The 27996-nt window shown below is 41.7% G+C and overlaps 1 protein-coding gene and 1 long non-coding RNA gene across 9 annotated transcripts in view; one reads left to right on the plus strand and one right to left on the minus strand.

Annotated features, from left to right (window-relative positions):
- Positions 1 to 27988, minus strand: Gtsf1 (gametocyte specific factor 1). Of its 5 annotated transcripts, XM_006521491.3 has the most exons (11): positions 27899 to 27988; positions 27720 to 27800; positions 27402 to 27537; positions 25883 to 25927; positions 22974 to 23074; positions 18733 to 18859; positions 18016 to 18099; positions 17501 to 17564; positions 7167 to 7261; positions 2352 to 2385; positions 1 to 101 (listed from the first exon to the last, which is right to left on the minus strand). In XM_006521491.3, the coding sequence occupies exons 4-10, from the start codon at positions 25896 to 25898 to the stop codon at positions 2369 to 2371; spliced, it is 504 nt and encodes a 167-aa protein (XP_006521554.1). In that variant the 5' UTR covers positions 25899 to 25927; positions 27402 to 27537; positions 27720 to 27800; positions 27899 to 27988; the 3' UTR covers positions 1 to 101; positions 2352 to 2368. The 5 variants fall into 5 exon arrangements, with proteins under 5 accessions (XP_006521554.1, XP_011244053.1, XP_011244051.1 ...); XM_011245751.2 differs by lacking the exon at positions 27402 to 27537 and having other exon boundaries at positions 27899 to 27985; XM_011245749.3 differs by lacking the exon at positions 27402 to 27537 and having other exon boundaries at positions 27720 to 27820; positions 27899 to 27982.
- Positions 8177 to 27996, plus strand: part of Gm52195 — a 40545-nt gene continuing 20725 nt past the window's right edge. For all 4 annotated transcript variants that reach the window (XR_003951564.1, XR_003951565.1, XR_003951566.1 and 1 more), the window contains exons 1-2: positions 8177 to 8213; positions 27028 to 27070. This is a non-coding gene — a long non-coding RNA (predicted gene, 52195). The remainder of the gene's footprint in view (positions 8214 to 27027; positions 27071 to 27996) is intronic.

Below are 27996 nucleotides of genomic sequence, written 5' to 3' on the forward strand. Positions count from 1 at the left end.
TTTGAAAGTCACAGACAGTTTACTGTTCTATAATTAGATAAAGAGAAAAAAGAAGAACCCTTGGTAGCAGGAATAAGCAAGAGTCTTCCACAGTCTGGCATCTGCAAGGAAATGAGAAAAAAGTTTTTACTTCCCTTCAGTGACAGAAGTACCAACTACATCTGACACAGTTGACACAATCCCTCAAACTCTTATGAGAGCTGTCCCAGAAATTTACTGTTGTTAATGGCAGGACACCGAGTACCTGCTGACCCTCTTCTCTTTAGTACCTCTGTGTACATGAAAATTTGCTAATTGAATTAAAAACATTCTTCACAGTCATTAATGTACATTTCTGTGTCAAAAGCTTCTCAAGTGAGAACTGAATCTGTAGGCAACTGACTACTTTGAACAATTCTTCAATAAATAAATTCTAATTAACTTAATTTTGGTATTTTTCCTCTCAAATACTTTATTACTCAATTAAAAATATTGATATATGTATCTGTGTGTATGAAGACTTTTAATTATATTCATTCAGGGCTGCAGAGATGGCTCAGTAGTTAAGAGCATTTGTTGCTTTCGCAGAGGACCCAGGTTTAATTCCCAACACTCAAAAGGTGGTTCACAACCATCTATAACTCCATTTCTGGGGAATCTGATGCCCTCTTCTGACCTCCACGGGCAACTAGTGAAGTTAAAAAGCCAAATGCCATCCAGATGTGGTACCACACACCTTAAATCCTAGCACTTAAGAGACAAAGAAAGGTGGATCTCCATGAGTTGGAAGCCAGCCTGGTTTAGTTCCAGGACAGCTAGGGTTACATAATCAAGAGACCTTGTCTCAAAAAAAGTGGGTTGGGGTGAGTGGGAGAAAGCACTTTGTTTTTATCTTATGAGAAGCTTCTCCTATGCTTTCATTATAGAGTTGTCTTTTTTATTTACTAAACAGCTATATACTGTATTGATCATCAGACATTTTGTACAACATATTAAGAGAACAATTCAAAGTTCCTCATATTTATCCAGGTCTGTTCAATGTATTTTTTCTGATACACCTTAGTGTATCTTTCTTCTGTGGCCAAAGTTCATTTTCTTGTTTCCAGATGTACTTAACAATTTAAAGTCAAAACCTACCAAGCTGAGTATGGGTGGCACACACCTTTAATTCCAGTGCTTATAAGCGGGCAGAGGCAGGCAGAGTTTGAGGGTAGCCTAGTATACAGAGCAAATTTCAGGACAGCCAGAGCTATATAGAGAAATCATGTCTCAGAAAAAAAGAGAAAAAGGTCAAAACCTATGAAAAGTGGCTAATTGCTAGAAGAAACTGATAAATTTCTAGCAATGATTATTAAAGAGTATTTCTTTTTATTATTTTTTAATGCTTTATTTTAAACTTTTATTTTTGAGACAGGGTTTCACTATATAGTTCTAGCTGTCCTGGAACTCACTCTGTAGACCAGGCTGGTCTTTGACTCAGAGATTCTCCTACTTCTGACTCTCTTGAATGCTGTGATTAAAGACTAAGACACCATGCCTGGCTGGGTGTTTCCACTTAGCTTTTGCAGTTCTAATCAGGAAAAACATTAGTTTAAAATGGACTCCACCACAGATTTATCTGCTTCACTTGAGATTGGTACTGGCTAGCAACAGGCCAACGACTCATTTATTTGATAAACATTCACTGAAGGACTAGTATCTGCAAGACAGCTGAAATAGAATCCTATCCCAGCCTTCCTAAAGTCCCTATCCCATGAGCAGTAGGGCTGGGCAATCTTAGGCAAGGCAGCCAAGCTTAGCCCTATGTTACACAGGGAAGAGCTTCCAGGTTTCATCTGGGAAAAGGAGATTTTTTGTGTGGTTTTTCACACACACACACACATACACACACATACACACACACCAAAATAACTAAATAATATCAATATTGCAAGACTCTTAAGAGACCCCAAAAATTTAAATGCCCAATTAGAAGAATATGGATTTAAAAAATGATAGTTAAACAGTACTGCATTGAGAAAGCATTGCAGATCAGTGAATCACAGCTGTTAGATTAATCTTACTCCATTACAAAAGGCAGGATAGATCTAGACTGCAACTTCAATGTCAAAACAAGCAAACAAACAAACAAACAAAACAGTGCACACTAGTATCAGGGAAAAGAACTTAGCATGGTAACAGAATTCTAATTTAAGTAGTAAATGCCTATTCATTAGTATGTAAAGCCATATAGAGGCTATATTCATAAAAAGTACATGCACATCCAAAGCTTTAATTTGGTATCATAATCTGAGAGAAAATTGAACTCAAACTGCTTTATGTCCAGTTAAATCTTGCTACCACCTGAAGAGATAGTGGAACGAAATACTTACTTGAAAAAGATGTTCAGTTACTGTGCATTTCCATCTACAAGAAAAAACATTTCAAAATAGATAAATCATGTCGACTGAAATTCAGTCTACCCTCAGTGCTTACTAGACACAAAAACACAAATTACTTTTTTCCCCCCCCCCAAGCCAAGGTTTCTCTGTGTAGCCCTGGCTGTCCTGGAACTCACTCCGTAGACCAGGCTGGCTTCTAACTCATGAGATCCACCTGCCTCTGCCTCCCACATGCTAGAAGTTTATGCCACCACTGCCTGGCATAAATACAAATTACTCTTTTTTTAGAATATATAGGGTAGTAATCTTAAATCAGAATTCAAAACTAGCAATGGGATTCCACTGAGAATCATGGAAAAAGAAAATAGTCTTTTACCTATTTTTTTCTTTTTCTTTTTCTGAGACACAGTCTTACAGGCTGAAATCTTGATTCTCCAGTCTACCTCTCAAGTGCTGGGAATTACAAGTATATGCTACTGTAGCTGACTGTATCAAGCCTTTTGATATATTAATGATCTCACTTTTGGGAAATGCAAATATTTAAGTAAATGTGTTTTAGTATTTAAAGATTTTTTTGCCTGTGTATGCATATGCACCTCTGTGAGTTTATGTGCACCACGTGTATGCAGGTGCCCATGGAAGTCAGGGCATTAGGTCTCCTGGAAGTGGAATTACAGGCAAGTGTGAGCTGCTTGATATAGGTGCTAGGAACCAAAACACATCCTTTGCCAGAGCAGCAGGTGCTCTTTTTTTTTTTTTAAAGATTTATTTATTTACTATATGTAAGTACACTGTAGTTGTCTTCAGATACACCAGAAGAGGGCACCAGATCTCATTACGGGTGGTTGTGAGCCACCATGTGGTTGCTGGGATTTGAACTTCAGACCTTCGGAAGAGCAGTCGGGTGCCCTTACCCACTGAGCCATCTCACCAGCCCCAGCAGCAGGTGCTCTTAATTGCTGAGCCATCTCTCTAGCTTCTTTAAAGGGCATCCATTCTACTCACTCAAAATTTAAATAGTAACAAAGTCTGAAATCAAGGGACTCAAGTAAATTTGGATTTGGGAATAATACCAGACAGTCTGGATGAAATAAAGATCATACAATCTTAGGTATTTTGTTCTTTTCAAAAGTCTTTTAAACAATTGTTATGTGTGTATGTGTATGTATATATATATATGTGTGTGTGTGTGTGTATGAATATATATATGGTATACATATGTGTATGATGTAGGAAGAGCTTTTCCTCTCCTTCTACTATGTGTTCAAGGATCAAAAGCAGGTTGTCAGATTTGCACGGTAAGTGCTTATACCTGATGAACCATCTCCTGGCCCCTACCTGGGTATTCTGAATGTAGCAATTTCTTTTTTCCTTCCTTCCTTCCTTCCTTCCTTCCTTCCTTCCTTCCTTCCTTCCTTCCTTCCTTCCTTTTTCTTTTTTGGTTTTTCGAGACAAGGTTTCTCTGTATAGCCCTGGCTGTCCTGGAACTCACTCTGTAGACCAGGCTGGCCTCGAACTCAGAAATCCGCCTGCCTCTGCCTCCCAAGTGTAGGATTAAAGGCGTGCGTCACCAACGCCTGGCCCTTTCTTTCTTTTTAAATGTATGTGAGTACATTCTCCTCTCTTTAGACACATCAGAATAGCACTGGGTCCCATTACAGATGGTTGTGAGCCACCAACACTTGCTCGGAATTGAACTCAGGACCTCTAAAAGGGTAGTTAGTGTTCTTAACCGTTGAAGCATGTCTTCAGCCTACCCCTTCCCTTTTTTTAAATTACAAAAAAAAAAGTGTGTCTGTGTACTGGCTAGTTTTGTGTCAACTTGACACTGCTGGAGTTATCACAGAAAAAGGAGCTTCAGTTGAGGAAATGCCTCCACGAGATCCAACTGTAAGGCATTTTCTTAATTAGTGATCAAGGGGGAAAGGCCCCTTGTGGGTGGGACCATCTCTGGGCTGGTAATCTTGGTTCTATAAGAGAGCAGGCTGAGCAAGCCAGTAAAGAACATCCCTCCATGGCCTCTGCATCAGCTCCTGCTCCCTGACCTGCTTGAGTTCCAGTTCTGACTTCTTTCAGTGATGAACAGCAATGTGGAAATGTAAGCTGAATAAACCCTTTCCTCCCCAACTTGCTTCTTGGTCCTGATGTTTTGTCCAGGAATAGAAACCCTGACTAAGACAAATTGGTACCAGCATAGTGGGGTATTCCTGTGACAACCTGACCATGTTTTGGAGAGGACTGTGGAAGGACTTTGAAACTTTGGGCTAGAAGATCCATTCGGTGTTAAGTGCTCTGTCAGACGTTGTGTAGGAGGTTGGAAGAAAATGTTGAAAACAGTGCAGACGTTGGAGGCCTGGCTTGTGAAATTTCAGAGGGAACATTAAAGACTCTTTTCAGGGCCATACTTATTTTGGATTGTGAAGATTCTGTGGTTCTGGCTAGTTGGGGCTGAAGAATCAGCTATGATTAACAAGATACCAGAACTACTAAAGCAAAACCTTGGCATTACTGGGACTATTGATGCTGGTTAGCTGGAGCTAAGAAATTAGCGGTGATTAAGAAGAGACCAGCATCACTGAGGTGACGTCTTCTTGGATGTGTTTTCTGAGAGCATAGAGGCTGTGTTCCAGAGATAGCCAAAGTTGTTACCTTGTGCTGTGGCTGGACTTGGTAATGTGTAAGAGTCACCCAGGTGGTACTGGTTTTGAAGGCATGAAGGGGTCACGCAGAGCAGCTGAGGCTCAGCACTGTGAGAGGCCGTGGAAGGCCATTGGTGAAGGTGCGGCCTCAGTTGCAAATGATGGCCCAGGACTGAAGGGATCATGCAAAGGATTTGAGGCTTGGGACCATGAATAGAGCCTATGAGAGGCTGTTGTTGAAGTCAAGTTACAGTGGAAGACAGCAGCATTTCAGAGATGCCAGTACCATGAGAAGACCACCAAGAATAGCAGCAGCAGTGGAGTACAGGCAGCTGGAGCCTAGAAGACAAGCCATGTGCTACAAAGGACAGGGCTGGAGAAGTGACCTAAGCCCTTGGAGGAGCCCAGAAGATCGTGAGTTGGATCCCAGACATTGTACAGTTGGAGTTTAATTTTTGCTTTTGATTATAACTGTGCTCTGATATTTTTCCCTCTTGAAGGAAGAAAATATTTTAGTGGATTCCACAGTTAAGAGACTTTTAATTGTAAAAAGACTTTGGATTTTAAAAAATATTAGACATTTTAAAGGGATTGACTTTTAATATGTAAAGACTGTGGGAGTTTTAAAGTTGTTTAGATCTTGGGGATGAATAAGAAATTAAGGGTTGAGGCTTACTAGTGATGTGTTTGTGTGTCAAGTTGACAAGGGGTCAATTGTACTGGCTAGTTTTGTGTCAACTTGACACAGCTGGATTTATCACAGAAAAAGGAGCTTCAGTTGAGGAAATGCCTCCACGAGATCCAACTGTAAGGCATTTTCTCAATTAGTGATCAAGGGGGAAAGGCCCCTTGTGGGTGGGACCATCTCTGGGCTGGTAATCTTGGTTCTATAAGAGAGCAGGCTGAGCAAGCCAGTAAAGAACATCCCTCCATGGCCTCTGCATCAGCTCCTGCTCCCTGACCTGCCTGAGTTCCAGTTCTGACTTCTTTCAGTGATGAACAGCAATGTGGAAATGTAAGCTGAATAAACCCTTTCCTCCCCAACTTGCTTCTTGGTCCTGATGTTTTGTCCAGGAATAGAAACCCTGACTAAGACAGTCTGTGTACACACATGGTACCACATGTGTGTCTGGTGTCTGTGGAGGCCAGAAGTTGTTGTCTGGCCCCTGGAACTGGAGTTGTAAGTAACTGTGAGCTGGTATACGGGTGCTGGGAACCAAACTTGGGTTCTCTGCAAGAGCAGTGACTACTCTTAACTGAGCCATTTCTCCAGCCCCCAAATGTGGATTTTTTTAAAAAATCAAGGCAGATTGGTGGTGATTCATGCCTTTTTACCCAGCATGGGCTCAGATGTTTAGGGAAGACACCTGAACTCTACTCTCTATGCTGCTTCTTAGCACTTTTCTTCTTCCCTACCCATTGTCTTTTAGGTTACCGAAATACTATTTTTTTGTTAAATTAATGCCTTGACAATGACTTTTTCTTAGCCAAAATTAATAGCTACTCTAACGGTCTGTACATCTACTCAGTACACTGACATCAGTGGATGACATTAGTGTACTCAGTACATTAGTACACTGACATTCCCACTTCAGGAAACCACACCCTTTTGGGTTTTATGCTCTTGCACGTTCTCTTTTAAAAATATTCATATTATTTTTAATTATTTATAGCATGTGTGTTACTGTGGAGGTATGTACATATGAGAACCGGTGCCAGAGAAGTTGGATTATTTGTAATAGGGAGTTTACAGGAAGTTGAGAGTCACTTGTCATAGATGCTGGAAACCAAAGCTAGATTCTCTAGAAGAGCAGTAGTTGCAAGATATTCTTTTTTGTTTTTTTTTTGAGACAGGGTTTCTCTGTGTAGCCCTGGCTGTCCTGGAACTCACTTTGTAGACCAGGCTGACTTTGAACTCAGAAATCTGCCTGCCTCTGTCTCCCAAGTGCTGGGATTAAAGATGTGCACCACCACGCCCGGCTGCAAAATATTCTTAATTTCTTGTTTATAATCAGGCCTAGGAGTACCATGAGGTAAGTGAGGTGCTTTCAACACAATTTAGAGTCACACTACTTTCAGCATCAGGCTGAACATACCAAAATAATCAAACCAACTGTTTTTGTTACAATGAAAAGTGCAAGAACACTTTTACCTCTATTTTACTTACTGTTTTTCCATGGCAAAACATAGGGCAGAGACTTGGGAACTCGCATGCCTGAAGCAAGGTTACTCTTATGTTCCATAACTATGTTATTTGCAGGACTGAAAGAAAAAGGAATAATTTGATGTCATCATATCAGTATTCTTCAGGCACACAAACAAGACAATCAAAATGTGTTTTTAAATGGAGGGAACAACTACCACTCATCTGAAATGTGAACATAGTTCTCTCAAAACATTCTTGCAATTAGAATGATTACCATTTCTCTGGAATGTTCCATATGTGTATTAAGATGGTGTGGTGGCCCATGCCTTTAATCCCAACATTCAGGAGGCAGAGGGAGGAGGATCTTTGAATTCAAGGCCGGTCTGGTCTAACAGAGCCAGTTACAGGATAGCTAGAGCTACATGGAGAATCCCTGTCTCAAAAAGCAAAGCAAAACAAAGATAACAAAAGATAAGAGTTTTTACATTTACATAAAAAAAAACTACCTGCATGCATCTGTGTGAGGGTGTTGGATTTCTTGGAACTGGAGTTAAGACAGCTCTTCCTCTAGAAGAGCACCCAGTGCTTTTAACTGCCGAGACATTTCCTTAGCTCCTTACATTTAAATTTTATAGAAGTTGAAATAAACATCAATGCCATCTACTAGTCAGTAGTGTGACAAAATGCTACCCTTGCAAAAAGACAGGGTTTGTCTATTCTTGGCTGGAACTCACTACATAGACCAGGCTTCTGTCAAACTCAAAATGATTTGCCAGTCTTTGCCTCCTGAGTGTGAGTGCTGAGATTAAAGGTATGTGCTACCATGCTTGGCTGCAACCAATCTCTTCATCAATTACTATTTTTATGTGTATGGGTTTTGTCTACATGTATCTCTACACCATTTGTGTGCTTAGTGCCTACAGAAGGTAGTGGAGATTATTAGACTCCTATACTGACATTTTAAAGAATTTCTGGCATTTTGGTTTATTTAAAAAACAAAAATATTTTAAGAATATACTTTCGATCTTGGTCCGGGACCCGCCGAACTTAGGAAATTAGTCTGAACAGGTGAGAGGGTGCGCCAGAGAACCTGACAGCTTCTGGAACAGGCGGAAGCACAGAGGCGCTGAGGCAGCACCCTGTGTGGGCCGGGGACAGCCAGCCACCGTCCGGACCGGAGGACAGGTGCCCGCCCGGCTGGGGAGGCGGCCTAAGCCACAGCAGCAGCGGTCGCCATCTTGGTCCGGGACCCGCCGAACTTAGGAAATTAGTCTGAACAGGTGAGAGGGTGCGCCAGAGAACCTGACAGCTTCTGGAACAGGCAGAAGCACAGAGGCGCTGAGGCCGCAACCTGCGTGGGCCGGGGACAGCCGGCCACCTTCCGGACCAGAGGACAGGTGCCCACCCGGCTGGGGAGGCGGCCTAAGCCACAGCAGCAGCGGTCGCCATCTTGGTCCGGGACCCGCCGAACTTAGGAAATTAGTCTGAACAGGTGAGAGGGTGCGCCAGAGAACCTGACAGCCTCTGGAACAGGCAGAAGCACAGAGGGGCTGAGGCAGCACCCTGTGTGGGCCGGGGACAGCCGGCCACCTTCCGGACCGGAGGACAGGTGCCCGCCCGGCTGGGGAGGCGACCTAAGCCACAGCAGCAGCGGTCGCCATCTTGGTCCGGGACCCGCCGAACTTAGGAAATTAGTCTGAACAGGTGAGAGGGTGCGCCAGAGAACCTGACAGCTTCTGGAACAGGCAGAAGCACAGAGGCGCTGAGGCAGCAACCTGCGTGGGCCGGGGACAGCCGGCCACCTTCCGGACCAGAGGACAGGTGCCCACCCGGCTGGGGAGGCGGCCTAAGCCACAGCAGCAGCGGTCGCCATCTTGGTCCGGGACCCGCCGAACTTAGGAAATTAGTCTGAACAGGTGAGAGGGTGCGCCAGAGAACCTGACAGCCTCTGGAACAGGCAGAAGCACAGAGGGGCTGAGGCAGCACCCTGTGTGGGCCGGGGACAGCCGGCCACCTTCCGGACCGGAGGACAGGTGCCCGCCCGGCTGGGGAGGCGACCTAAGCCACAGCAGCAGCGGTCGCCATCTTGGTCCGGGACCCGCCGAACTTAGGAAATTAGTCTGAACAGGTGAGAGGGTGCGCCAGAGAACCTGACAGCTTCTGGAACAGGCGGAAGCACAGAGGCGAAGAGGCGCTGAGGCAGCACCCTGCGTGGGCCGGGGACAGCCGGTCACCTTCCGGACCAGAGGACAGGTGCCCACCCGGCTGGGGAGGCGGCCTAAGCCACAGCAGCAGCGGGCGCCATCTTGGTCCGGGACCCGCCGAACTTAGGAAATTAGTCTGAACAGGTGAGAGGGAGCGCCAGAGAACCTGACAGCCTCTGGAACAGGCAGAAGCACAGAGGGGCTGAGGCAGCACCCTGTGTGGGCCGGGGATAGCCGGCCACCTTCCGGACCGGAGGACAGGTGCCCGCCCGGCTGGGGAGGCGACCTAAGCCACAGCAGCAGCGGTCGCCATCTTGGTCCGGGACCCGCCGAACTTAGGAAATTAGTCTGAACAGGTGAGAGGGTGCGCCAGAGAACCTGACAGCTTCTGGAACAGGCGGAAGCACAGAGGCGCTGAGGCAGCACCCTGCGTGGGCCGGGGACAGCCGGCCACCTTCCGGACCAGAGGACAGGTGCCCACCCGGCTGGGGAGGCGGCCTAAGCCACAGCAGCAGCGGTCGCCATCTTGGTCTGGGACCCGCCGAACTTAGGAAATTAGTCTGAACAGGTGAGAGGGTGCGCCAGAGAACCTGACAGCTTCTGGAACAGGCAGAAGCACAGAGGCGCTGAGGCAGCACCCTGTGTGGGCCGGGGACAGCCGGCCACCTTCCGGACCAGAGGACAGGTGCCCGCCCGGCTGGGGAGGCGACCTAAGCCACAGCAGCAGCGGTCGCCATCTTGGTCCCGGGACTCCAAGGAACTTAGGAAATTAGTCTGCTTAGGTGAGAGTCTGTACCACCTGGGAACTGCCAAAGCAACACAGTGTCTGAAAAAGGTCCTGTTTTGGGCCTTCTTCTTCGGCCAGGAGGAGGTCCAAATACAAGATATCTGCGCACCTTCCCTGTAAGAGAGCTTGCCAGCAGAGAGTGCTCTGAGCACTGAAACTCAGAGGAGAGAATCTGTCTCCCAGGTCTGCTGATAGACGGTAACAGAATCACCAGAAGAACAATCTCTAAACAGAGTCAACTATAACTACTAACTCCAGAGATTACCAGATGGCGAAAGGTAAACGGAGGAATCTTACTAACAGGAACCAAGACCACTCACCATCACCAGAACCCAGCACACCCACTTCGCCCAGTCCAGGGAACCCCAACACACCTGAGAACCTAGACCTAGATTTAAAAGCATATCTCATGATGATGGTAGAGGACATCAAGAAGGACTTTAATAAATCACTTAAAGAAATACAGGAGAACACTGCTAAAGAGTTACAAGTCCTTAAAGAAAAACAGGAAAACACAATCAAACAGGTAGAAGTCCTTACAGAAAAAGAGGAAAAAACATACAAACAGGTGATGGAAATGAACAAAACCATACTAGACCTAAAAAGGGAAGTAGACACAATAAAGAAAACTCAAAGCGAGGCAACTCTAGAGATAGAAACCCTAGGAAAGAAATCTGGAACCATAGATTTGAGCATCAGCAACAGAATACAAGAGATGGAAGAGAGAATCTCAGGTGCAGAAGATTCCATAGAGAACATCGGCACAACAATCAAAGAAAATGGAAAATGCAAAAAGATCCTAACTCAAAATATCCAGGAAATCCAGGACACAATAAGAAGACCAAACGTACGGATAATAGGAGTGGATGAGAATGAAGATTTTCAACTCAAAGGTCCAGCAAACATCTTCAACAAAATTATTGAAGAAAACTTCCTAAATCTAAAGAATGAGATGCATATGAACATACAAGAAGCCTACAGAACTCCAAATAGACTGGACCAGAAAAGAAATTCCTCCCGACACATAATAATCAGAACATCAAATGCACTAAATAAAGATAGAATACTAAAAGCAGTAAGGGAAAAAGGTCAAGTAACATATAAAGGCAAGCCTATCAGAATTACACCAGATTTTTCACCAGAGACTATGAAAGCCAGAAGAGCCTGGACAGATGTTATACAGACACTAAGAGAACACAAACTGCAGCCCAGGCTACTATACCCAGCCAAACTCTCAATTATCATAGAGGGAGAAACCAAAGTATTCCACGACAAAACCAAATTCACGCATTATCTCTCCACGAATCCAGCCCTTCAAAGGATAATAACAGAAAAAAACCAATACAAGAACGGGAACAACGCCCTAGAAAAAACAAGAAGGTAATCCCTCAACAAACCAAAAAGAAGACAGCCACAAGAACAGAATGCCACCTTTAACAACTAAAATAACAGGAAGCAACAATTACTTTTCCTTAATATCTCTTAACATCAATGGTCTCAACTCGCCAATAAAAAGACATAGACTAACAAACTGGCTACACAAACAAGACCCAACATTTTGCTGCTTACAGGAAACTCATCTCAGAGAAAAAGATAGACACTACCTCAGAATGAAAGGCTGGAAAACAATTTTCCAAGCAAATGGTATGAAGAAACAAGCAGGAGTAGCCATCCTAATATCTGATAAGATTGACTTCCAACCCAAAGTCATCAAAAAAGACAAGGAGGGACACTTCATTCTCATCAAAGGTAAAATCCTCCAAGAGGAACTCTCAATTCTGAATATCTATGCTCCAAATACAAGAGCAGCCACATTCACTAAAGAAACTTTAGTAAAGCTCAAAGCACACATTGCGCCTCACACAATAATAGTGGGAGACTTCAACACACCACTTTCACCAATGGACAGATCATGGAAACAGAAACTAAACAGGGACACACTGAAACTAACAGAAGTGATGAAACAAATGGATCTGACAGATATCTACAGAACATTTTTCCCTAAAACAAAAGGATATACCTTCTTCTCAGCACCTCATGGTACCTTCTCCAAAATTGACCACATAATAGGTCACAAATCAGGCCTCAACAGATTCAAAAATATTGAAATTGTCCCATGTATCCTATCAGATCACCATGCACTAAGGCTGATCTTCAATAACAAAATAAATAACAGAAAGCCAACATTCACATGGAAACTGAACAACACTCTTCTCAATGATACCTTGGTCAAGGAAGGAATAAAGAAAGAAATTAAAGACTTTTTAGAGTTTAATGAAAATGAAGCCACAACGTACCCAAACCTTTGGGACACAATGAAAGCATTTCTAAGAGGGAAACTCATAGCTATGAGTGCCTTCAAGAAAAAACGGGAGAGAGCACATACTAGCAGCTTGACAACACATCTAAAAGCTCTAGAAAAAAAGGAAGCAAATTCACCCAAGAGGAGTAGACGGCAGGAAATAATCAAACTCAGGGGTGAAATCAACCAAGTGGAAACAAGAAGAACTATTCAAAGAATTAACCAAACGAGGAGTTGGTTCTTTGAGAAAATCAACAAGATAGATAAACCCTTAGCTAGACTCACTAAAGGGCACAGGGACAAAATCCTAATTAACAAAATCAGAAATGAAAAGGGAGACATAACAACAGATCCTGAAGAAATCCAAAACACCATCAGATCCTTCTACAAAAGGCTATACTCAACAAAACTGGAAAACCTGGACGAAATGGACAAATTTCTGGACAGATACCAGGTACCAAAGTTGAATCAGGATCAAGTTGACCTTCTAAACAGTCCCATATCCCCTAAAGAAATAGAAGCAGTTATTAATAGTCTCCCAGCCAAAAAAAGCCCAGGACCAGACGGGTTTAGTGCAGAGTTCTATCAGACCTTCAAAGAAGATCTAACTCCAGTTCTGCACAAACTTTTTCACAAGATAGAAGTAGAAGGTATTCTACCCAACTCATTTTATGAAGCCACTATTACTCTGATACCTAAACCACAGAAAGATCCAACAAAGATAGAGAACTTCAGACCAATTTCTCTTATGAACATCGATGCAAAAATCCTTAATAAAATTCTCGCTAACCGAATCCAAGAACACATTAAAGCAATCATCCATCCTGACCAAGTAGGTTTTATTCCAGGGATGCAGGGATGGTTTAATATACGAAAATCCATCAATGTAATCCATTATATAAACAAACTCAAAGACAAAAACCACATGATCATCTCGTTAGATGCAGAAAAAGCATTTGACAAGATCCAACACCCATTCATGATAAAAGTTCTGGAAAGATCAGGAATTCAAGGCCAATACCTAAACATGATAAAAGCAATCTACAGCAAACCAGTAGCCAACATCAAAGTAAATGGAGAGAAGCTGGAAGCAATCCCACTAAAATCAGGGACTAGACAAGGCTGCCCACTTTCTCCCTACCTTTTCAACATAGTACTTGAAGTATTAGCCAGAGCAATTCGACAACAAAAGGAGATCAAGGGGATACAAATTGGAAAAGAGGAAGTCAAAATATCACTTTTTGCAGATGATATGATAGTATATATAAGTGACCCTAAAAATTCCAACAGAGAACTCCTAAACCTGATAAACAGCTTCGGTGAAGTAGCTGGATATAAAATTAACTCAAACAAGTCAATGGCCTTTCTCTACACAAAGAATAAACAGGCTGAGAAAGAAATTAGGGAAACAACACCCTTCTCAATAGCCACAAATAATATAAAATATCTCGGCGTGACTCTAACGAAGGAAGTGAAAGATCTGTATGATAAAAACTTCAAGTCCCTGAAGAAAGAAATTAAAGAAGATCTCAGAAGATGGAAAGATCTCCCATGCTCATGGATTGGCAGGACCAACATTGTAAAAATGGCTATCTTGCCAAAAGCAATCTACAGATTCAATGCAATCCCCATTAAAATTCCAACTCAATTCTTCAACGAATTAGAAGGAGCAATTTGCAAATTCATCTGGAATAACAAAAAACCGAGGATAGCAAAAACTCTTCTCAAGGATAAAAGAACCTCTGGTGGAATCACCATGCCTGACCTAAAGCTTTACTACAGAGCAATTGTGATAAAAACTGCATGGTACTGGTATAGAGACAGACAAGTGGACCAATGGAATAGAATTGAAGACCCAGAAATGAACCCACACACCTATGGTCACTTGATCTTCGACAAGGGAGCCAAAACCATCCAGTGGAAGAAAGACAGCATTTTCAACAATTGGTGCTGGCACAACTGGTTGTTATCATGTAGAAGAATGCGAATCGATCCATACTTATCTCCTTGTACTAAGGTCAAATCTAAGTGGATCAAGGAACTTCACATAAAACCAGAGACACTGAAACTTATAGAGGAGAAAGTGGGGAAAAGCCTTGAAGATATGGGCACAGGGGAAAAATTCCTGAACAGAACAGCAATGGCTTGTGCTGTAAGATCGAGAATTGACAAATGGGACCTAATGAAACTCCAAAGTTTCTGCAAGGCAAAAGACACTGTCTATAAGACAAAAAGACCACCAACAGACTGGGAAAGGATCTTTACCTATCCTAAATCAGATAGGGGACTAATATCCAACATATATAAAGAACTCAAGAAGGTGGACCTCAGAAAATCAAATAACCCCCTTAAAAAATGGGGCTCAGAACTGAACAAAGAATTCTCACCTGAGGAATACCGAATGGCAGAGAAGCACCTGAAAAAATGTTCAACATCCTTAATCATCAGGGAAATGCAAATCAAAACAACCCTGAGATTCCACCTCACACCAGTGAGAATGGCTAAGATCAAAAATTCAGGTGACAGCAGATGCTGGCGAGGATGTGGAGAAAGAGGAACACTCCTCCATTGTTGGTGGAATTGCAGGCTTGTACAACCACTCTGGAAATCAGTCTGGCGGTTCCTCAGAAAATTGGACATAGTACTACCGGAGGATCCAGCAATACCTCTCCTGGGCATATATCCAGAAGAAGCCCCAACTGGTAAGAAGGACACATGCTCCACTATGTTCATAGCAGCCTTATTTATAATAGCCAGAAACTGGAAAGAACCCAGATGCCCCTCAACAGAGGAATGGATACAGAAAATGTGGTACATCTACACAATGGAGTACTACTCAGCTATTAAAAAGAATGAATTTATGAAATTCCTAGCCAAATGGATGGACCTGGAGAGCATCATCCTGAGTGAGGTAACACAATCACAAAGGAACTCACACAATATGTACTCACTGATAAGTGGATACTAGCCCAAAACCTAGGATACCCACGATATAAGATACAATTTCCTAAACACATGAAACTCAAGAAAAATGAAGACTGAAGTGTGGACACTATGCCCCTCCTTAGAAGTGGGAACAAAACACCCATGGAAGGAGTTACAGAAACAAAGTTTGGAGCTGAGATGAAAGGATGGACCATGTAGAGACTGCCATATCCAGGGATCCACCCCATAATCAGCATCCAAACGCTGACACCATTGCATATACTAGCAAGATTTTATCGAAAGGACCCAGATGTAGCTGTCTCTTGTGAGACTATGCCGGGGCCTAGCAAACACAGAAGTGGATGCTCACAGTCAGCTAATGGATGGATCACAGGGCTCCCAATGGAGGAGCTAGAGAAAGTACCCAAGGAGCTAAAGGGATCTTCAACCCTATAGGTGGAACAACATTATGAACTAACCAGTACCCCTGAGCTCTTGACTCTAGCTGCATATGTATCAAAAGATGGCCTAGTCGGCCATCACTGGAAAGAGAGGCCCATTGGACACGCAGACTTTGTGTGCCCCGGTACAGGGGAACGCCAGGGCCAAAGGGGGGGAGTGGGTGGGTAGGGGAGTGGGGGTGGGTGGGTAAGGGGGACTTTTGGTATAGCATTGGAAATGTAAATGAGCTAAATACCTAATAAAAAATGGAAAAAAAAAAAAAAAAAAAAAGAATATACTTTCATTTTAATCCCAGGTATAAGATGTGGGGCTGCTTCAGACTGTCCACAGCAGCTGACTACGAATTGCTTCATGCAGAAGTGTGGTTTTTTTTAGCTGAAGATAATTTTCTGCATTTATGTGACATTTGGAATTCTGGCAACTTTTCAGAGGGTATGTAAATGTTAGAGCCTGGACAGGTGGGATTGGTGACTGTTGGTCATTTAGAGGGGTTGGTTTCAGTTTGTTAGAAGTCATGCTCAAAAAAGAAACAAAAGGAAAGAAATTAGATTCAGGGTCTCTTTCCCTCTCTCCCCTCTTCCTCTCTTATCTAGCTAGTGATGGGGTGAAACTGGGGGATAAAGGGTGGGAAAAATGAACCCACAAAGACGCAAATACCAGCTGTACACTCCCCTGGAGCTGGAGTTACAGGTTGGAGTCAGTATGTGGGTCCTGAGAATTGAACCTGAGTCCTCCAGAAAATTAAGCAGAGTCATCTCTCCAGCCCCTAAAATAAATCTCTTAAGAACTGAATCAAGTTTAAGTTGCCACCAATAAAACTAATCTAAGTTTTTCTATGTTTTTTGATTCAAAATAGTATGCATTTAAAATTAGCTGACTTCAGTAACTAAGAAAAAAAGTTAAGCATTTTATGAGTGCTGGAGAGATAGCTCAGCAGTTAAAGAGCATGCACTGCTCTTCCAAAAGACCTGAGTTTGATTCCCAGCCCCTATATGTTCATAACCACCTGTAGTTCTGCCTCTGGACTCTGACACCTCTGGCCTCTGTGGCATCTCCACTCAAGTGCTCATTATCTCTACACACATAATTAAGGAATACAAAATCAAGCATTTAGGGAAAAATAAGGCATAGCGTTTTATTCCTTTATTCTCTAACCCTGAAATAGTCTCATTTGTATTTGAAATTTGGTCTTCTAAGGTTTGAATGTGGGTATAGTGAGAAATCTTACAGTTTTAAATTGGATAGAGAATATTAGTAGTAAAAAGAGCTATTTTCTTTCTTTCTCATTAAGATGCTCTGGATTTCTAATCTCAAATAACATTTAGGATTTTAAAAAGATTCACATGTGTATGAGTGTCCACAGAGCCTAGAAAAGGGTATGGATCCAACTGGAGTTATAAGCAGTTGCTTTAAAGAGCAACAAGTGCCCTTAACTCCTGAAGTCACCCCTTCAGTCCCCCCCACCCCCCCACCTCCCCAGGAGGTTTCCCTGTGTAGCTCTGGCTGACCTGGAACTTGCTCTGTAGAGCTCAGGCTGATCTCCAACTTAAGAGATTCCATTGCCTCTGCCCTGGGTACTGAGTTAAAGGCACACACCACCACACCCAACTCTCTATTTTTTGTCACACACCTGGATTTGGGGAGGTAGTGATGAGAGTAAGACCTTTTAATTTACCTGTTGTTGCCACAGAAACTGGCTGTGCCCCAGACAAATGGGGTGCTAGTCTGTTCCCACAAATCTGCCAAAGGAAGCAAAACAGTCTGTGATACTGTTAGATAAAAGACCGATCTATATTAGTTAAATTTGTCAAATGAAAAATAATACAGCTAAGCTTTGAGGGGTGTAAGTAAAAATTGATTGAGTACCTGCTCAAGTGATCCAGAACCAGGGATTTAACAATGAAGGATATAAATGCAAGAGCCATAAATAGTAAATGTGCCCTGTTACCATCAAGCACAGATGGTACAACCCAATTTATGGGGAAAACAGATAAAAAGAAGTACTTCTTCCAAGGGGGTAGGCTAGTCTATGTGTCTGCACAGTGATACAAATGTGGTAATTTGGGGGCCCAATAAAAATAATGTGTTCCAAACAACATGTATATTCATTAAAAAAATCTCCCTTCTGTCTCAATCAAATGATTTGAGATTTAAATATGTGAAGGAAAAAAAACCTTAGAGGTATCTCACCTTTATCCCAGTCTTCATCACAAGGAGGGCACTGCCATGTGCTCTCAGCCAGAGTCTCTTGTCCAAGGTTCCTGGTTTGGTTGACTGCAAGACAATAGAGATTTGATATATAAAGGGCAGGGGGTGTGGTATCTGCTAGGTTATTCTGCTTAAGGGATTTAAGGCCTTTAAAGGCAGCAAGGTAGCCTATTGAATCTTTGTTTCTAAATACGGATAGGGTGAGAACTGACAGAAACAAGAAGCAGAAACAAAGATTGTTACCATATTTATGGCAGTAACAGTATTTATTTATCGAGACAGGGTCTTGTGTTCCTAGCTGGCCTCAGACTCAAGGTGACCTTGAACTCCAGAATCTCCTGCTTCTACCTCTTGAGTAGTCACCACTACCATGCCCATTTTGTGGTACAGGAGCTGGAACCCAGGGCTTTATCCATGGGAGGCAAGTGCTCGACCCACTGAGCTCCATCTTCAGCCTCAAGGACTTTATTTTTAGACGATTTATTATAATAGTAAAATGAATCAGGCTGTTCAGAAGAGAAAGCAGTCTGACCTATATAGAAGCTAACAACCCACTGCTACAATGATATAATCATCTCAAAGGCAGAAAAATATTCTTTTGAAATGGTGAAAGCCAGAAAGCAAGACAATGATGTAGCATAACTCCAAACTGAGCAGCTAACCCTGGAATCCTAGGGCATTTCAGCTAGTCTGGCTTACCCACATCCTGCTCAATACAGCTCTTGTCATCACAGCTCGAGATGTGATGACTGATCTCAGCCCGGGGAACCTGATGCCGAGCATTGAAGGGACAAGTAGCCAATTTGTTTGCGACATCAGGATGATTCTGTGGAATCAAAATTAAGAGATCTATCAATTCTTTGTATTTCTTAAAATTCAAGGAAACTAGCTCAGCTTTTTTTTTTTTCTATAAATGGCTCCCTGAAACCCCTTAACAAGTTTATATCTCAGGTGTGGTGGCAATGGTAGGCGCACTTATCACTGAAAATTGAGAGGGAGTTATCATTCATACAGACCATACAGCTCCTATCTCAATATTGTCAAAATGCAAACCTTTTGGTTATGACTGCAGGGATTCATTATCTCTTTCTCTCTCTCTCTCTCTCTCTCTCTCTCTCTCTCTCTCTCTCTCTCTCTCTCTCACACACACACACACACACACACACACACACACACACATTTTAGTGGCTTATAAAGAATATTAACCATCTCTTCACTCTTTTCCAGACAGCACAGCCTGCAGTGCTGGAGTTCTCTGGGTGTCTTTGAAAGCTAACATTCAGGATCAACAGTAACAATGAGGCAGACCACACTGCAGTGGTGCCCTGCTATTGTAATTTAACAATGCTGGGAAATAGCTGTTGTAAGGGAGCTGCAGAGACAAGCTAATGCTTTTTCAGGCCAACACAGACATTTAAAGTAATGATTTCTGGAGTGAGGAACCGAACAATAACCTTTTTTGTTGTTTTTTGGTTTGGGGTTTTTTGTTTTGATTTTTGAGACAGGGTTTCTCTGTGTAGTTTTGTGCTATTCTAGAACTCTGCTCTGTAGATCAGACTAGCCTTGAGCTTGGAGATCCATGTGCCTCTGTCTCTGAAGTGCTGGGATCAAAGGTATGCCATTACCACTGCCTGGTAAACAATTTCAGCTATTTCACTTAGGAAAAGTCCAAATGATATACACTTTGTGTGCCAGTATCTTTAAAAAAAATTATTTATTTATTGTATGGACGTTCTATCTGCATGCAGACTTGCATGCTAGAAGAGGATATCAGCATCAGATCCATTATAGATGGTTGTGAGCCACCATGTGGTTGCTGGGAATTGAACTTAGGACCTCTGGAAGAGCAACCAGTGCTCTTAACAGTGGAGTCATTTCTCCAGCCCCATTCATCCATCCATTCATTTATTTAGTTATTTAGTTAATATCTTGTTTTAAACCCAAACTAAGTATTATCACCAAAATGTCATGGCAAATGTACCAGCAATAAAGAGATTTAAGAAAGGTGGGCTTGGAGAGATGGCTCAGGAGTTAAGAGTGCTGCTACTCTCAAAGAGTAGCAGTCAGACTGGAGGCCTGACAACTGCCCAGCTCCAGGTAATCTGACAGTCTTCTTGTCTCTGTGGGTATTCATACACACACAAATTAAAAAGAGTGGCAAGGAGGCGCTCAGCACTGGTCACCAAGTCTGACAACCTGAATTTGATATCCCTGATATCAAGGACCTACATAGTAGGAGAGGGCTGACTCTCTTTCACAAGCACAATGTGGTCCACAAATGCTTGCAAATACACAAACGTTAAAATGTGTTGCTATTGTTTTAAAGAGAGAAAGAACATAAAGTTGGGTAGTAGGAAGTTAGGGAGGACCTGAGAGGAATTGGGGGACGGAAACATGATCAAAATATTTTGTATGAAAAAAACTTTTTTCAATAAAAAAGGTTTTAAAGATGTTTCACAATCGAAACTCAAAATGTAAAACTAGTGAGAAGTAGGTTGGAAAAACACAGAACTAAGGAACTTGCATGGATCTGGAGGGATGGTTCAGTGGTTAAGGTTGCTTGTTGAACAATTGTGAGGACCTTAGTTTGAACTCTGCACCCAGTAAATAAGCTGGGTATGGTCTTGCACGCCTGTAATGCCAGCACTGGTAGGCAGCAAAGATAGGAGATAGCTTGCTGGCTGTCAGCCCAGTTGCAAAAAACATAAGCCCCAGGTTCAGGGAAAAATCCAGTCTCAAAGAAATACGGTAGAGTGTAGCTTCCTCTTGTGCACACAAGTGTACACACACTATATACACCATATTTACTGGAGCTAGGGATAGAGGCACAGACCTTCAATCCCAGCTCTTGGGAATCCCAGCTCTAGGGAGATCTGCAGGTAAAGGTCCTCCTTTACTACTGAGGTAAGGCCAACCATGGCTACAAGAAGCTCTACTTAGATGGCTCCAAGTTTAAGAGCACTGCTGCTCTTGCACAGGACCTGGATTCATTCAGTCCCAGCACCCACGTGGCAGATTATAATCATATGTAACTTCAGTTCCATATGTTTCCTCAGTTACAGTTTCCTTCAGTTATAAAGCTTCCTCAGGCACCAGGTACACACATGACGTATATGAAGCAAAACACTTATATGCATAAAATATAAATCTTAAAACAATGTTTAAAAAATGATCTTACATTTGTGTGTATTGTCTTTGTGTATCTACACATGAGTACAGGTGCCTGTGGAAGGCCAGAAGAGGGCACTGGATTTTGTATGTTTGGAGTTATAGGCAGTTGTGAATTGACTGACATGGGTAGCTGGAACTGAATTTGTGACCTCTGGAAGAGCAGCAAGCACTCTTAACCACTGAGCCATTTTTATAGCCCTGACATCAATATTCTAACAACTCTATACAAGTACTTTTTAATTAACAAAGGACCTGAATAGGTTAAATTAGCTAAGTCTATAAAGAAGTAACCAGAGAGGAATGCTAATAAATAAATAAAAAAAAAGTTTCGGGACTGTAGAGATAGCTCAGTGGCTAACAGTGCTGACTGCTCTTGCAGAGGACCTAACTGTCTAAAGGTGACTCAGAACTAACTGCCTACTGTTAACTCCAGTTCCAAGAGATCTAACGACCTCTTCTGGCCTCTATGGGCACCTGTGTGCACAATGTGCACACAAACTTACACATTAAAAAAAAAATCTTAAAAATAAAGCTGTTGCAATAAACATTCGTTAGTAAAGAGATGGACAGAGGGGTATACTGTGACACACTACAGCTACCATGGTTTTTATTTTTGGGGGGGGGGTTGTAAGGGCGAGGTGCAGATGCAAGGGGATAGGAGGATGAGTGGGACATGGATACATGATGTGAAACAAAGAATAAAGTTAAAAAAAGGTAAAAGAAGATGTTGAAATTTGGGGAGTTATTTTTAGAAACAATATTTTCTTGGGCTAACAATTTTTTTCTTTTTTTTTTAATTAGATATTTTCTTTTATTACATTTCAAATGTTATCCCCTTTCCTGGTTTCCCCTCTGAAAACCCCTATCCCATCCCCCTCCCCCTGCTCACCAACCACCCACTCCTGCTTCCTGGTCCTGGCATTCCCCTAACACTGGGTCATTGAACCTTCTTAGGACCAAGGGCCTCTCCTCCCATTGATGTGAACAAGGCCTAACAATTTTAAACAAAAAAATCACAAAGAGATGTAATAGAGGGACTGGAGAGATGTCCCAGTGGTTAGAACTTGTTACATTTTCAGAGGACCCAGATTTGTTTCATGCACCCACATGATGGTTAGTAACTATCCTTTAACTCTTCCAGAAGATCCAATACGTTCTTCAGACTTCCACAGGCACTAGGCACACACATGGTGTACATATACTTAATTAAACTAAAATGCCCATACACATAAAAATAAATCTAAAACTATTTTTAAAAGAAATAATGAACACATCAAACTTAATAAGGGAAAGTTTCTTGTTACTAAGAAAAAATTAGTGATTCCTTTGTTTTTCCAAAAGTCAAGCTAAATACATTTGTGCCTAATTTAAAAAAAAAAAAGAATAGCAATGTTAGATACAGATACCAAAAGTTTAGTATTTAATCCAAACTATATATAATTCATATTTAATGTCTTAAAATAATAGGTTCAATCTCTAGTACCACCAAACCCATGTGTGATTGTACATGCCTAGATACTCTAGAGACACTGTTTTTAAACAATGCTTTGTTGCTAGTTAGGAGGAAGAAGATAAAAGATTAAAATTTTATATACTTCAAAGAATAAAACAAAAACTTGTAAATATCGAAATTTAACAAAGGTAGATTTGCCAAACAATCTGGCATTCAATTAAAATATTTATGTTAAATTATTTGTTGCTCATAAAGCTTGGCTCTTCAGAAGAACGCAAGAGGCATTAAAGTGCATATTATAAAAATAATACCCTACCTTTCTGCACTTGATAAGATGATAAGGAAACCTGCAGGCCCTGATCTGGTGATTTTTATCATAGGGGCACTGTAATAACTTTTCAGGGTCCAGGGAGTCGACTGAAAGAGAGAAAAATACAGTTTAAGTATAATAGGACTCTGTAAAACTAGAACATATAAGTGTTTTCAATAAATCCATAGTTGAAGAATAAGGCAGTCTAAAAAAAGTTTGATTAAAATAAAGTGTGACTGGCCTGGTGGTAGGGGCACATGCCTTTAATCCCAGTACTCAGGAAGCAGAGGCAGGTGGATCTCTGAGTTTGAGGCCAGGCTGGTCTACAGAATGAGTTCAGGATATATAGAACTATACAAAGAAACCCTGTCATGAAAACAAACAAACAAACAAACAAACAAACAAAAAGTGTGATTAAATGATTAAAAGTGAGATGAGACAATAAAATTGTGTTACCATTGGCTCCTAAGTACAGTAGTATCAGGAATGGTGTACTGAGGCTTCACTTACATTTGGCTTAATACAGTTTTCATTCTTATAATAAAATGACATTCACACTGTTTCCTTTTCCTTTTTTTTTTTTTAAGATTTATATATTTTATGTGAGTGCACTGTTGCTCTCTTCAGATACATCAGAAGAGGACATCGGATCCCGTTACAGATGGTTATGAGCCACCATGTGGTTGCTGGGAATTGAACTCAGGACCTCTGAAGAACAGTCAGTGCTCTTAATCTCTGAGCCATCTCTCCAGTCCCCCCTTTCCTCGAACAACAATATGAACTAACCAGTACCCCCCCAGAGCTGTGTTTCTAGTTGCATATGTAGCAGAGGATGGCCTAGTTGGCCATCGATGGGAGGAGAGGCCCTTGGTCTTGTGAAGATCATATGCCCTAGTACAGGGGAATGCCAGGGCCAGGAAGCAGGAGTGGGTGGGTTGGGGAGCAGGGTGGGGGGAGGTTATAGGAGGCTTTGGGGGATAGCATTTGAAACGTAAATGAAAAAAAAATCTAATAAAAAAAGCAAAAAAAAAAAAGTTAACAATTTGTGGTCATTTTCATTCTCTAGATATTCCAACCACAGTTTCCCAACTAGCACACTAAAGTTGGACTGGATTGCTGGTGTAACAATATAACCAGTGTGGCCCACTGCACTTTCCAACACTCTCTCAATCTAGCTAGCCGTAGTTGAGAATAATCTCATTAGCATCCTTGTCTATTTCTAGTTAAGAAGTTGATAGCTTCAATTGAATGTTCTATGAAGTATTAATAACTAGAGTTTCCCCCCAATTTGTTCTTTGCTTTACTCCTTCCTGTATGCTGTATTGGCTGCTCTCGTTCCCCTGACAATGATCTCATTACTTTTGTCAGGTAGGTGATTTTACTTTTCATGTTTTGGAACATAGATGAGAAAAAAGTTCCTTAATCTAAGGACTACCAAACTGGCCAGCTAAAATAAAAAATAACCTCCTACAGCTAAGACAATTGTAGACACAGACTGCTGTGTCAAGAAAACCCAGAACCTATACCATGTTATTCAAAGCTGCCCTCAGGCTATGCCCCAAATCTTAACAAGCCTGGTTAAGGAAAGAAAGTTAAATAGTGCATTCTGAGAGCAAAAGGCACCTAATAAAACACTCTTGCCACCCCAGAAGGTAAGGATAAAAGCAAGACAAACAATTCACCATTGATAAGAAGCTTATAAACCAGGAGACTGCAATGAAAATCAGAAACCAGAGGGGAATTGAAACTGACAGTTTCGCTGGAAGAGTGGCAAACATGGAATAAATTGCTAACCACGGTCATGATGCAAATCAGCTTGAAAGGTGATCTGAAGGACAGAATGAACAGGGAGGCAAGGCCCCAGAGGACAGGCATGCTACTGTGCCACTGAGCTCTTAGCCAGCAATCTCTTCTTATTTCTGAAGCTTCAGAACACCCAGGGAGCAGTCACAGATGAAATTCTTATTAGTTTTCCTTCATTTAATCCATTCTATCACTAGCAAATGTCAGCAGTTGACAGAACAGAGGTACCCCATGATTCACACATATTGTAACTGCTCATATAGAGCATGTGTCAAAGTTGATAATGAGAACTACCATAAATGCTTTACTTAGTCTGGCAATTTAGGTCAGCTCTAACTTACTGTTCTACCTTGAAAAGAATCTGTCTATCTATCTATCTATCAATGATCCATCTATTTATCTACATCCATCCACCCATCCATCTACTTATCAATCATCCATTCATCCATCTATCTTGGTCACCAATTTAACCACCAATCAATCATTCATATCTCTCTCTCTCTCTCTACCTATTATCTTGGTATTAAAATATGGGTCTTGAGAATGCTACACAAATGCTCTACCACTGAGTTACATCCCCAGTATTGTAAAAATTTTGTACTTATTATTGTGTGTGGTCTGTGTGTAGGTCAGAGGACGACTTTATAGATTCAGTTTTCTTTCCTACTTTTACAAGAGTTCTAAAATTCAAACTAAGGTTGTCAGGCTTTTATGGTAATAAGCACTTCACCCTTGAGCCATCTCAGTGGACTACTGGTTTATCTTTTGATGGTCTTTCTGTGAAGCCCATGATGGCCTAGAAGTTGTGATCCCCATGATTCAGCTTCCTATGAGTTGGGATTACAGTTGTGTATCATTACAGTTGGTTCTCATATGTCTAATTACTTAAGTTTAAAGTGCTTGTTTCAGACCATTTTTTTTCAGGGTAATATGGCTGTAGACTAAAGTTACTTATTTAAAATTTGAGCATCTGTATACCTCAATATCACACAGACCTTTCTTTCTCAGCATTTCAGGGAGGAATCTGAAGTTTTCACAACATACAGTCTAGTCAGGCATCAAACTACACATAAATATTGTATTATTTTCTAAAAGCAGCAAGTAGTACATACTGTAAGTGTCTTCCATGCTGATGGCAAAGGAGTCCTGTTCAAGTGCTAGAGGAAAAAGCATGGTTCAGAGAATCAGAAATGAAACGCATCAAATAGTAGCCCTAAGATGTGGAGTCATTCCTGGACCTGAAGCTGCCCCAAGTTCAATAAAATAAACCCTTAGCATACAACCTTCTCTCCAGTTTCTTCTTAAAGGCATTCTTTACTCCTATGACTAAGTTTAGCATCACTGCATAGTTCACATTCTTGGAATAAATTGCTAGGTCAAATATGACAACTGACAAACTACATTCAGGTGACAATAATAACAATTTATTTTAAGTGGTATTACAACACCTGCCACTGTTTACATGCTATTAGGGGTTATGGTATTTAACATAAGTAATGGGGGCCAAGTCAAGGTCATAAAAATACCAGTATTTAGACTTCTGGATAAACTACTTTAAAGATCTTCTTTCCAGATGGAAAGATGATTAAATGGTTAAGAGCTCTGGGTGTTCTTAGTGACATCTGGGTTTGATTCTCAGCACCCACATGGCTTACAACTGCCTATAACTCCAGTTTCAGGGGATCAGATGCCCTCTTCTGGCTTCTGTGGGCAAAATGCACACAAACACATGTAAAATAAAAGCTACATCTCATTTAATGACCTTTCTTTTTCTTCTTTTTTAAGAGACAAGGTTTCTCTGTATAGTTTTGGCTGTCCTGGAACTCAATATGCAGACCAGACTGACCTTGAACACACAGAGATCCACCTGCCTCTGCCTCCTGAGTTCTGGGATTAAAGGCATTTTCAACCATACCCAGCTTAGTAACTTTTCTTAATCATGATCAGAAAACGTCACACCAATATTCTCTCTTTCTAGCCATTTTTCATTTTGTTCCTCTCATTTCTATATAATAACAAGATAAATACTGTTTTAGTCAGTACTGATTACTTAACTGCACTGAGGGAATATATGTGAATGTTAAAAAAATTAAGAGCTCATAGAGAACATCTAAGAGAACAAATATAACAAACATGAAAAAAATTAAAAGAGGAAATGTCTCTGAGTTTGAATTCTCTTTTACTGGAATCTCTATTGAACACTGATTTAGTTCACGTATTATGGGAAAACTAATTTTGTATATAACCTCTCCCATAGGAATCTTCTGAAAATTGGATGCACATACAGCTGTTGTCTCTAGGTAAGCTCTCCTTTGGCCTCTCACAAAAATTCCACACCCCCTTCCCCCCCATTCTATGACATAGGCAGCATTAGAACCTTTGTTAAGCAATAGGGGTGATCAACTAAACTCTAGTTTCGGACTTTGCTCCAGAGCCCATTTGTTAATGGCAATCATTGGGGAAACTATCTGAGAATTAGTTAAACTATCTTAACCCGTATGGAACTTCTACTACAGTTATGTCATACTTTGTTAAAAATAAAAAAAGGTTTTAAGGAAAAACCAAGAATTACATTATTATTATTATTTTGAAAAAGATGAGTAAAGATATTCAGCGACTTAGAGAGCTGACCTATTCTTTCTTAGCAAACAGACTGATTCCAAGTAGGCCAAGGACGCTGGAACTCATAACACCATCATTCAGCTGTCTCTTATCTTCCCCATCAAATTGTTAACAGGTGATTTGATTCCTTTCCCCCAATAACAGGCTGTCGGTGAATTGGACAAAGTGAGAATTTGAAGCTACTGTTTAAACTCTGAAAAAAGTTGCAGGTCTCAGTAAAACAGTAATTTCTTTCCCCTTACAAAAAAGGACTCCCCCACCCCCCACCCCTCATCCCTCACCCCAGATTTAAGGAGATTCAAGCAAAAAGAACCAGGAGGAGGTTACCTAGAAAACAAGGCAGAAAAAGGTACCAGGCAGCCCGTCGAGCAGACGATGGCCGACGCAGCTGTTGTTCAGGGCTTAAGGCTGAAAAGTGAGGGAAGACACTACTTCGAAGGTATCTGCATGAACGGCTTACAAGGGCTGACCCGAGCCAAGACCCTACCACCTTGCCTCTTTCCTACCTCAGTCCAGAAGCTCTCCCCACCGCCGACTTCGCCTCACAGCCAGGCCCCGGCAACGCCCACTTCCGGCCTGATGCCAGGGCGTGGCCGCACTTCCT

The sequence above is a fragment of the Mus musculus genome, chromosome 15 (genome assembly GCF_000001635.26).
Source record: "Mus musculus strain C57BL/6J chromosome 15, GRCm38.p6 C57BL/6J".
Lineage (NCBI taxonomy): Eukaryota > Metazoa > Chordata > Mammalia > Rodentia > Muridae > Mus > Mus musculus.